We start from the raw sequence: 12,686 nt of genomic DNA, 5'->3' as shown, positions 1-12,686 counted from the left end.
TTTAGTCACGTTCACATTTTTATTACACTTCTGAACACCTGTATAAATGAGAAAATGGCTGAATCATGTTCCAAGCCACAATCTTGAATATTAACTTGAAAACATTTAAATACTGATGAATCTTGGCTTTGATGTACAAAAGAAAATAAAGATCACACTCACACTCTCACACACACACACACACATCCCAAAGCTCTTCAGAGGTTAAACAGTACTGTATTCCTCCACCTAGTCTAGCCATATTCCAAAAGGTTGTTGATGTTACTGAATTTTAACTGGCATATAATTCTATTTCAGTGCCACTATATTAATCCTATTGTGAAAAAAAAATGCCTGGAAAACGTGGAATTCTTTCTTATAAGAAAACAATAAACAGCTATGAAACAAGACTAGGCTGAAATTTTCATCATTTTAAAGATCTCTAATATTTATGCTTTATGGCACTGGCTTGCCTTTTCCAAAATAAATGTTCTCAAACACACCTTAAAAAGAACTCTTTTTACTAGGTCAAGCTGTACATGGCAAATTATAAAAGATTTATTCCCATAAAAACACCAGAAAGTTTTAGGAAATTAAGAATGATAGTATGTATAAAGTATATCATATCCCATTATGCCATACAAAACAAACAGTGTCAAACATACCCCAGTTCATTGGTTTCTGTTTTGAAACATGCTTATCCTTTTATTTTTTAATTAGCTTATGGCACTTACTTTATTTTCTAATTTTTTCCAAAGAAAAAGAGTCAATCAGACCTTTTTTTTTTTTTAAAATCACCTGAAAATACAAAAAAAGTTTTGTAGCTGTACAACTTAATAAAATATACTCTTTAAAATGACAATCTGAATTGTGTTCCTGACAAATTCAGAATTAAATCAGAACTAAATCTTAGTACGTAATTTCATAAGCCCTTTGCCAATTCATATATTCAAAAGAAGTACTATAAACTATAAAAGGAGAATGGAAATGCTTTAAGAAATAACCAATTTTCATAACTTCTTAGCTGTCCTACTTTAATGATTTTCTTTGAAATCCTGGATAAATTACTCTAATATTCTCGTTAAGATAAACAGTTAAATAAAGTCTGATTCATCCAAATTATTCTTACTCAAAACAATTTTCTCAATTTTTAGCAATAATTTGTCTCTACTAAAGTACTCACTTATAACCTAAATGAAGATAAAGTCACTTCTCACAAAATAAATATTAATTTAACAGAATTAAGTTTCCTCTGTTGGCACTTGATGCTTGAGGATTATCAAAGGTCTATACTACAGAACACTGAATTTTGAAATTAGTTGAGAATGATCCAGAATTTCCTCTAGTAAACATAATATTAGCCATAAATGAAGACAAAAGACAAAAGTAATGATGTAATTCTAGAAGAACGCTTCTAGTCGCAAATGAATAGGTCTTACTTAGGTTTCTGGAACGCATTTAACTGCATAAAACTTAGAGGGAAAAATGGCCATATTTGAAAACAGCCACAAGGATCAGAGTAGAACACAAGATGGTAATGAGCAGAGTCACAGAACATACTAAAGAGGTATGTATGGTCAGTCCCACTGGAGCCTGTAGAGTCACATTCTTATAAACCTATGGAGAGAAATGGATAGAGAAGTTAGAGACATCTAAGATCAATGTTCTAAGGTGAGACCACTACTTCTTTGATTTTTAATTTAACTTTTTCTTCTAAATATCTCTCAGCCAATGCTACACTACCTGTAACATTACTGTTTAAATGATTCTTTTAGATTCAGTATATCAGTTAATGTAACAGAATCAGACTCAATTCCCACAATAATTCTTAAATTCTCATTACTTTTGACATTTTCTGCTTCTTACATAGAGTTGAGTATACTGTTAAAAAAAATTCTAACTATATTCTGTCACTTCTGTAATCAATAGAAACATTTATTTCCTCTTACTATGTTTCATATTAGAATACAGAATTCTCTATAAGTTGAAGCCCTAAAACAACAATAAAACTAAAGCATCCATTCATTCCTATTCTGCTGTTTCTCTCCTCAGCTTTTTAAAAGTTTGTTATTCACAAATTACACAACTGAATGTGTCCTTTACTGTTATTACAACATCAATTAGTTGTGATACTGACTAGCAATGCAAAAGTTTTCCTATGTTCAATTTTCTTCCTATTTTCTATTCAGTTTTGAAGATAAAGGGTTTCAATTAGACCTAGAAACTCTGGGAAATTTAGAAACTTTGAGAAATTAGAAACTTTGGGAAATTTTATTGTTTAAAAATAGATTTTTAAAAACATTAGAATTTAGGTAACTTGGGAATACTTTTATTTTTGGTTTCTTTTTATAAATGCATGGATTCTACTTTCACATCCCTCCCCCCACAAAAGTGTTACTGACACAATCTGTAACAAAGTGCCATCTGAAACTATCTTTCAAATAATGGCATCTCAAACAAAATGAGCCTTAGTATACAGATTACCATCTTAGTAATGGTCACCTATTTTTCTGGTATGTATGTATGTGTATGTATGTATATATACATGTACACACACAAGAAATGTAACAAAGAAATAAATCAAAGTACTTAATTATGACCGCTTACTTCAATTTACATGGTCTTAAAGAGAACTGAATTAAAATGTTTTAATATGGTGATTTATTTTGTAGCAACATATACCACCAATTTTTTAAACCAATAAATCATGAACAAACACTAATCACACTCTTCATTCACATAAGAAAATCAAATGCAATTCTCCAGATGTATTTTAGAGTTTGAAAAAAATTCAGGTACCCTATGGCAATGGAAATCTCAAAAGCAATTCTATGTTGCATAAAGTAATCATACATCTTTCCAACTATCAGTTCAAAGTAGGTTCTCCTCTACAAAATAGTAGTGCTTTGTAGTAAGCCTTTACCATCAGTAGTAGTTTCCTGAGCTAGCTGATAGACAGACTTCTAAGTAACTATGAGGAAAACAGTTCAAATCTATCTATTCACATTAGTACATATGAATAAATCTGCTTTATGTTTATCTGATAAACAGTTATGTTGTCTGCTACTTTTTAAATTTATTTTACTTTTGTTGCAAACTCATTTGACTCCTTGTAAAAATAAATTGTAAAAATAATGACACAGATTGTGCCATTCAACCAAAGAAAGCAGGCCTTAAATAGAATTAGGAACAAAGAGAAACTCAGATACTACAAGCATCACTTAAAAGGCAGCTCTTAAAAGAGGAAAAAAGGACAGAAAAAAAGAGGGAAAGAAAAGAAATGTGTTGTACAAAGACTTACCACTCTGAAGAGAAGAAAGAGGTAGACCATGTTAACTAAAGAAGGTAAGTAGAAAAGTGTAGACTTCTCAGACAAAGCCAGTGTTAATGAAGTACTAACACTTATCTATTTAATAACTGAAAACAAGTTGGGAGGTACAAACTATACAAATGTCCTGACATAGCCTAGATTTAGAATTATAATAAGAATACAACTGCCTAGAAACTTCATCACAGTTGAAATGATACAACTTTATAGAGTTTTATTTCCCTTCTTTCACTTATTCTGTGTAATATAAGTAAACTAATTTGTTGTTTGAAAATGAATAAAAAGTTCTAAACAAATTGAAGTTTTATTCAGTAAAATCAGTTTTTTAAAAAAAGTGTATCAGCTATACTCAAGCTCTGGATCAATGAAGCATGGGACTAACTTTAAATCTTCACCCCCCAAATTAAATGATTCTATGACTCTATATAAATGCGAAACCACTATTGCCATTAGTGACAGAGAAACAACATTAAAAGCAAACAAAAGACAGCTTCCTATGGTAGAATATAAAACGCTAATCCCTTAAATGTGGCAGAAACATTACAAAAAGAGGTTTTTTTGTGTTTATATATTTTTTTTTATTGAAGTATAGTCAGTTTACAATGTGTCAATTTCTGGTGTACAGCACAATGCCTGTCATACATGGATGTACATATATTCATTTTCATATTCTTTTTCACCATAAGTTACTATAAGATATAGAACATAGTTCCCTGCACTATACAGCATGAACTTGTTATTTATCTATTCTATATATATCAGTTAGTATCTGCAAATCTCTAGCTCCCAATTTATCCCCTCTCCACGCTCCCCCAACCTATAACTACAAGTTTGTCCTCTATGAGAGACTGTTTCTGTTTTGCAGATAAGTTTATTTGTCTTTTGTTTCAGATTCCACATATAAGTGATACCATTAAAAAGAGTTTTAAATGAGGCTGCATGACCGAAAACAACATAAAATGTTAACTTACTGATTTATATTTCATATTGTTCCACTGGCAGATATCCTTACTGTTCAAAGCACAAGCAGCTGTCACTTCTGACTGAGCCCAGCATTTCAAAATTGGAAACTCTGAGAAAAAGTGGTAGAACATCATATCAGAAAAGCTATATCTGGACTAGAGTCTAGGCCATCTCTCATGTTGGGATATGAATATTCAAAACATTTTAATACACAATGTACGTGATTTGGACCCATCTATCACATGCTGTTTTATTTTAACAGCTTGTTCCAAGTGGATGCTTAAGAAATTATAAAGTTATAAAAACTGTACAGAAGTTGAGCATGACTTCTTAACAAATCCCATTACTCCAGGGACCTTTTTTTTTTTAAATTTAAACTTTTTAAAACTATAATATATACTCAGAAAACTGAACAGATCCTAAGCCTATAACTCAGTAAGTTTCCATAGAGAAAACACACCCAAGTAAAGAACTCTCAGACCAAAAAAACAAACAATTCCAGAACCCCATTTGCTCTCTCAGGATGGGGCACTTTTCCAAACTTTATATAGGGTAAGTAAAAGCTACCACTAAAAGAAACAGAAAACTAGGTTAGATAAACAAACCCCACATGGTTGAATACTTTTTTATTTTCTCATCATAAAATATATGACAGTAGCAAATGTATAGTTAAAAACTTCCTATCTGCCAGTCTTTAGTAACAGTGCTATTGACTTTTGTAAACATTTTAATTTCCCCAAATTTAGAGACAAAAAGATCTGAATCTGAAGGGGGCTTCTTAAAGTCTTGATTCTAGGAAGACTGAAAATGGTGAAAGCATAGTTTTTTAATATAGTTAAATCCACACATAAAACAGAAAGAACAATTACACACAAAACCAAAAACTCATTGACAACTTTTACAACAAAACTAGGTGATAAAGTATCCCCTTAAACCCCAAAATACATGCAAGTAGAGATAAAACACTAATAGTTAAAATGCTACAATATCAATATGAAAAAACAGAAAGCAGCAAAGGGGCAATGAGGATCAATGGCTGAAAAAAGAAACGCACCAGACATTACACACCCACTCATAAAAGAAGACAGCACCACCTATAGTCTTGCCAAAAGAATCAAACCTGAATCTGATCACACCTCTGGAACCAGTTACCAATTTCCAGGTAATAAAGAACTCAGATGAACTGCATGAGTGTAATTACCCAAACCCCAACAATGACAAACTGCAGGTCAAATGACCCAAGTTCTTCAACAGATAATTTTTTTAAAAGAGATAGAGGGGAAACCTGTAAATTAAGACACTTAATGGAAATAATTTTTTTAATGGGCAAGACTAAGCTATAGTGTCTAAGAATGCTCACTTTGGTGACAAAAGTATAAAGAAACATAAGGATGTGATTAAAAGTCAGCAGAGTGGGTTACTCTTAGAGGAAGGGAGGGGGCTATGATTTGGACAGGACACACAGGGCTGCTGCTACGGTGGCTGGCAAAGTCCTGTTTCTTGACCTGGGTGGTAGCTACAAGAGTATTTGCCTTCTAATAATTCACTAGCCTATGTATTTGTAAAGTTTTTCTATATCTGTGCTTTATGTTACAGAGTTAAAAAGAAAAAAAAAGAAATACGATTTTGTTAGTACTGTCCTTGACTTTCAGACTTACCACTATACCTTTATTTTTATTTTCAACCCTCCAAAAAGACTTGCAACCCTTACCTTGGTCACAATACATCAATAACTCAGGGTTATTGACCACAATAAAGGTTTCTCCATCTTTACTATGTGGCCGATGATAGCGATAGTGCACAGGCAAAAAAGCTTGGAAACAATCAATGCACTGTGAATCTTGTCTCACATAAATGAGAACTTCAGATTCTTTGGACAAATAGTTGGGTGCCTCTATATTAAAATTTTCTGAAACCATCATTGCCTGTCAAAAGGAAAACAAACATTAATCCAAAAGAAGAAATGAATAAGGAACATTTAAAAAACAAAAATAAAACCAGAAGAACGCTATACAGATGAACAACAATGTCAAACACACTCCCCTTATAAACAATTTCCATTGCCCTTTCATCTTCAGTTTTATGTAGAAAACACAAGATGTGATCTGTGTTTAATAAAAGTTTACCAAAAGTAAACTAAGAAAATTACACACTGGAGTGTGAAATTTCCCCATAATAAAGACTTCTCTGTAATTTTCTTTTCAACCTTTGTTTAGGTAAAAAAACAGGTACCAAGAAAAGAAATTTTGTGAATAATATAGCATTATTCAACAAGTATGAAAACTATGACAAAAACAGTTAACTCAGTATTAGGTTAAAATGATTGGTATCTTTCTGGTAATTTCCTGTTCTTCAGAGAAGCAAGTAAGACGGTAGTGAATAAGATAGAGCATTGTGGTCAGGAAGTCAAAGCAAAGGTCAGCACTCTTTCTATACTGGGTATAAAAAGTTAATGGAAAAAATGGTAAATGATTCTTTTAAAAAATAATATGGTAAAAAAACATTTTAAAGTAAGTATTCTACACCAAAAGTAAAAATGCACATGTGGCAGAAATCAGTCCTAAATTATAACGTGTGCATGTGTATACATAATATATCTGTATAAATATGTACATATTTATCTATGAAACCAAATTTACACACGCATACACATACATATACACATGTATATCGACATATACATAATCTGTGTGTGTGCGTGTGTGTGTGTGTGTGTGTGTATGGTGAATATACATACACAAGTTTTCTCTAGATTCTCTATGCAAAGCCCTAAGGTATCTCAGAGAAAAAACCAGCATTAACTTCTACCCACCACAGCAAGCATCCTAATTCTCCTATTTGATAGTGACCAAGTGCTGTATTTTCACATATTCATTATAAGAGTAACAGAACTCATTGGCAAAGGTCGAGGAATTATATCATCTTATGAGTCATAAGGAACCTCAGAGGTGATCAAATTAAACCACTGTGCCATTGAGGGTATTTTTCAGGTATCCAGCCACTGCTTTAATACTTTCTGTGACTGGAAAGGAGTTCATTACTTTGAGTCATCTCACTTTATGTACTGTTAAAATTATTCCTTTTTTATGAGTAGAAACTTAATGCTCTGACCCATAACAATTCACCAATTGTCCTTGCTTACAATATCTGCGATAAATATGTTCTTTATTTCACCATGCTGCCTCCACGAAGTTTTCTCCTCTTCAAAGAAATATTCACAGTTTTCCCAGTTTCTCATGACATGGTTTCCAAACCATTCACCATATCAGTTGCCTTTTGAAATACTCAGAAAATAGGAGCAATATTACCTTCTTTGGCAAAAATTGCATTCGCTTTTTAGCAGCCTCATTTCAGTGTGATACATATCTATCTCTCTAACTATATGTTATTTTTAAAAATTAATAGACTTCATTTTTTAGAGCTGTTTTAGGTTTACAGAAAAACTGAGCAGAATACACAGCATTCCCACAGACACCCCCACACACCTCTCATATTTTTCTCTATCATTAACATCAGTGTCCTACATTTGTTACAATTGATAAGCCAATGTTGATACATTACTAACTAAAGTCCAAGCTTAAGTTAAGGTTCACTCTTCATGTTGTACATTCTATGGATTTTGACAAATGTAAAATGATATGTATCCACCATTACAGCATCATACAGAATAGTTTCACTGACCCTGTGCTCCACCTATTCATCCCTACATTTTTCATTGGAACTTTTTGCAGAAAACTTTAAGTAACCCCTATCCTATTTTTTCAAGTAGCTGACTTTAGATTTATCTCTATTAAATTTTATCTTTCTGGCTATAATCCATCTTTTTCTAGGCTGTTGAGATTTAATTGAAATCCCAATCTGTTAACCAACATATATGTAACATTTATGAATGTTATGAATGTCTTCTGTATTTTTATCTAAGGATAAAAATGTTAATCAGAAGGCTCACAAGAGCAAAGCCGTAAGGAATTTTACTAAAGAACTCCTGCTAGAAATTTATTAATGAACTAATTCTCTTTGGGTACAACTAGATAACAAATCAAAATAACATGTAACCCAAATTTTCTATCTTGTCAACAAGGACGTATATAATGACCCGATAATAATAAAGATAACTTTCTTTGAGTACTTACTATGTAGCTAGGTATTTCACTAAGTGGTTTATATACATTGTTTCCTTTAATTTTCACAAGAACACTATCAAGTAGGAACTCTTAGCTCCATTATATAAATGAGCAAACAAAGTATCAGGGTGGATAAACAATATACTACAGCCAGTAAGTAGAGGAGCCAAGAGTCAAAGCCAGATCAAACTGACTCCCCTATTCAATTAGGTTAAATAATATAAAATAGCCAATATTTATCTAGTTGAAAATTAAGTATAAAGTATATTCCTAATTCTGCTATTTAGAATTTATGATGGTACTATGATCTTCAGCTTCTCTAATTATTGAGTTGTTTTGTTTATTTTTTCTATAGAAATAAAAATATGGCAACTTCCCAAAATTGAGAATATTTAAAATATGAATTTAAATTGGGATATAATGAAAATGAGGCAGACTGCTGTAAATGGAATTTTGGCCTTCAGAAAGGGCTCTGTTGGTCAAAGGATTATTTGGTGATGGTTCAAAAATTTTTATTCTGGGTATCTGAATCTCAAAAATCAGCATTACAGGAGTTTTCTTTTGCAGGTGATGAGAATATTCTGGAATTAGATAGTGGTGATGGTTGTATAACTTTATGAATATGCTAAAAACTACTAAATTATACATTTCAAAAGGGTGACTTATGAATTATACCTCAATTTTTAAAATGAGGGTAATTTTTAAAAATGAACCTCAACAGAGACCCAAATCTACTTTAAAGCAAGATCAAATAAGAACTAGCAGAAGCGAGCCCATAAACAACAGTCTGAGATCCTAGAGATGACTCAGGAGTTTCGGTTATAAATTTCTTGAAACCTAGCTACAATAGGGAAGGGCAAAAATGTACAAGTAGCCACACCAATTGACAAGTGATCATAATCTCAAGATAGTTGGAGGTATGGGTATCACTTTGATTCAAAACAATAGAAAAACAGTTTTGAAAATCATAACCTGACAATCAAAAGTGGTCTAGACAATAGCTGGCTGCTGGCAAATCTTCCAAACATGTGCCAAACTGTCAATGCAACTCCTAAAAGTCCAGTGATTGTATGCTGATTTGCAAAAATCATAATTCATTATTTCATTATTCCATTTTTACTATGATAAAACAATAGCAATGAATGTTACCAAGAAATTGAAATTATGCATCAAAAATTATTCCTAAAGCAACATGCACTGGTAAACAGACAAGGATCTATACTGTTTCTTGACAATATTCAACTACACATGTCATAAACTACCACAGCAAAGTTAAATGAATTAAACTATGAAATTTTTGTACCATATCTGTAACATTCGACAGGTCTTTCTGATATAGACTAGAGCTCTTAAAAAAAAAAAAAAAAAAAAACACTCCCCAATTAAGACATAGTAATTGGTGTCTGAATAACTTGTATAATCTAAAAATGTAAATCTTTATAAAAATGAAATATATAATACTTTTCTAGCATTGGGGTATTGATTCTAATAGTACATTTTTTTTTTTATAATCAGTCTGGCTAAGGGTTTATCAATTTTATTCATCTAAAAAACCAGCTTTTGGTTTCACTGATTTTCCCTACTGTGTTTCTGTTTTCTAGTTAATTGATTTCTGCTACAATCTTCACGTTTTTCCATTCTTCTACTTTGGTTTCATGTGCTCTTCTTTTCATAGGTTATGGAGGCTTAGCTGAGAATACTGATTGAGACTTTTCTTGTTTCTAAAACATGCATTTTAGAACTACAAATTTCCCCCTAAACACAGCCTTAGCAGTACCCGATTTTGATATATTGTGTTTTCATTTTTAGTCAGTTTGAAATACTTTATTTCCTTTTTTATTTCTTTTTTGATCCATGGATTACTTAGAAGTATGTAAATTAGTTCCCAAATGTTTGACGCTTTTCTGGAGATCTTTCTGTCCTTGATTTTTAACTTAAATTCTAATTTAATTGCTTTTCTAGAGATCTTTTTGTTTTTGATTTCTAATACAATTCCTTTGTAGTGTGAGAATATTCTTTGTAAGACATGAATTCTTCTAAATTTATTGAGGCTTGTTTTATGGCCTAGAATGATCTATTTTTGTAAATGTTCCATTTACACCGTAAAAGAATGTGTATTCTGCTGTTGTTGGATGGAGTGTTCTATAAATGCCAATTAGGTCAAGTTGGATGATAGTTTTGTTCAAATCTTCCATATCCATACCAATTTTGTCTACTTTTTATATCAAATATTGAGAGATATTATCATTTTCTTTCTGCCTGAAGGGCCTCTTTTAACATTTCTTATATTGAAGGTCTGATGGTGATGAATTCTTTCAGCCTGTATGTCTGAAAAAGTCTTTTATTTCACCTTCACTTTGAAAGGTATTTTCACTGGATACGGAATTCTAAATTCTGGGTTTTTTTCTTTCAATACTTTAAAGATGGTGCTGCTCTGTTTTCTTGTCTACTCATCCATCAATGGACACTTAGGTTGTTTCCATACCCTGGCTATTGTTAATAATGCTGTGATGAACATGGGGGTGCACCTATCTCTTAGAAATAGCCCAGTTATACATATGGTAGGCCAATTGAAGTTGTCCCACAACTCATTAATGCTCCACTCACTTCTTACATTTCTTTTTTTATCTTATCTATTTTACATTTTTGGTAGTTTCTGTTGCTATGATTTCAAGTTCATTGATCTTTTCTTCTGCGTTTATCTGCCACGAGTTTCATCCAGAATATTTTCTACCTCACACTTCGTATCTTAAACTTTAAAAGTTCAATTGTTCTTTTACATATCTTCTATTTCTGTACTTAACTTTTTGAACATATGGAATACAGTCATACTGTTTTCTTAGCCTGTTTATTTTGGTATCTGGGTCAGTCTGGATTAGTTTTGATTGGTCCATTTATCTCCTCATTACAGGTTATATTTTCCCACATCCTTGCATACCTGTTAATTTTTTATTACAGTCAAGACATTGTGATTTTCATCTTGTTGGGTGCTAGATATTTCTGTATTCCTATAAATATTCTTGAGCTTTGTTTGGAATGCAGTAAAGGTACTTGCAAACAGTCTGATTTTTGGAAGTTCTTGGTTTTAAAATGTGTTAAGTAGGACTGAAGCAATGTTCAGTCTAGGACTGAGTATTCCCCACTACTGAGTAAAAGTTCTTCTGTTGACTCTATCCAATTCCCAGTGAATTACACGGATTTCCTAGTCTGGCTGGTGGGAACAGGCACTACTACTGGGCCTGTGTGAGATACTGTCACCTCTAATTTTTTCATATGGTTCTTTTCCTAGCATCAAGCACTTTGCTCACATGCATGCATTAATCAATACTTAACTACATGCTTAAGAAGAATCTTGCATGGATCTCTGAAGTTTCTCTCTGTGCAGTTCTCCCCGCTCTGGTACACTGTCTCATGAATTCTAGAGACCATGGTCCTCCCAAAATCTCACTTTCATCTCCTCAACTCATGAAATCCACCTGGCTCTGCTTAGGTTCCCTCTTCCTGCATTACAGCCTGAAAACTCTCTCATGCAGTAAGCTGGGACAATCAAAAGGTTCACCTTATCTATTTCCCACGTCTCAGATATCACTGCCTTCGCTGCCTGATATTCACTTATTTTTTCCATTATTAATATATTTTGTCTATTTCTTGGTTGTTTTAAGTGGGAAAGTAAATCTGGTCCCTGTTCTCCAACTTGACCAAAGTAGAAATCCTTAGACTACACATTTTAATTGAGTGAAACTTATGATTTCAAACACATTTCCATTCTGACCTACAAAACAGCAATTTCATATGTTTCAACCTAACATTATGCTGTTTCCAAAGAATGTGAGATATTTTGATTAAATTTATCCGTCCTACCTAAAAATGAAATGAAGTTCATTTGAGGTGCCATGTTGAACCTATTTAAGACTTGTTTTTATTTTCAAATTGCTCACAAGCCAACACGAATTCCCTACAAAATATTTTGCTGCCTTACTCCCCACTTAATTTGGACCCATATGTACTACAGCCAAAAATTTTATCTCATCTAACATAGTCAAGATATCAATCTAAATACATAACCAATAATCATTCCCTATGTATAAATTCCCTTCTATCTAGTTAAACTCACCATAGAATATCACTTCTCCTCAGAAAGAACTGGGCCACAGTGTCAATTCAGGTAGGCAGAAGGAAATAACATCTAGTACATTAAGCAATCAACTTCCAGTTATACAAATGAGACACCTACTTTTCTAGAAACTTCCAAAATGAAAGAGTAAATGTACTTCAGAGATTATAATTAGGGA

The 12,686-nt window shown here is 32.4% G+C and overlaps 1 protein-coding gene across 1 annotated transcript in view; it reads right to left on the bottom strand.

The window, feature by feature from the left end:
• The window catches only part of PIGX (phosphatidylinositol glycan anchor biosynthesis class X), a 24,416-nt gene continuing 11,730 nt past the window's right edge, over positions 1–12,686 (bottom strand). Inside the window, exons 5-7 of the mRNA XM_074370974.1 lie at positions 5,982–6,195; positions 4,279–4,379; positions 1–1,596 (exon numbers count right to left, since the gene is read on the bottom strand). Coding sequence (XP_074227075.1) covers positions 1,453–1,596; positions 4,279–4,379; positions 5,982–6,195 — 459 coding nt within the window. The 3' untranslated portion in view covers positions 1–1,452. The remainder of the gene's footprint in view (positions 1,597–4,278; positions 4,380–5,981; positions 6,196–12,686) is intronic.

The sequence above is a fragment of the Camelus bactrianus genome, chromosome 1 (assembly GCF_048773025.1).
Source record: "Camelus bactrianus isolate YW-2024 breed Bactrian camel chromosome 1, ASM4877302v1, whole genome shotgun sequence".
NCBI lineage: Eukaryota > Metazoa > Chordata > Mammalia > Artiodactyla > Camelidae > Camelus > Camelus bactrianus.
This window is presented reverse-complemented; position numbering and strand designations above follow the sequence as displayed.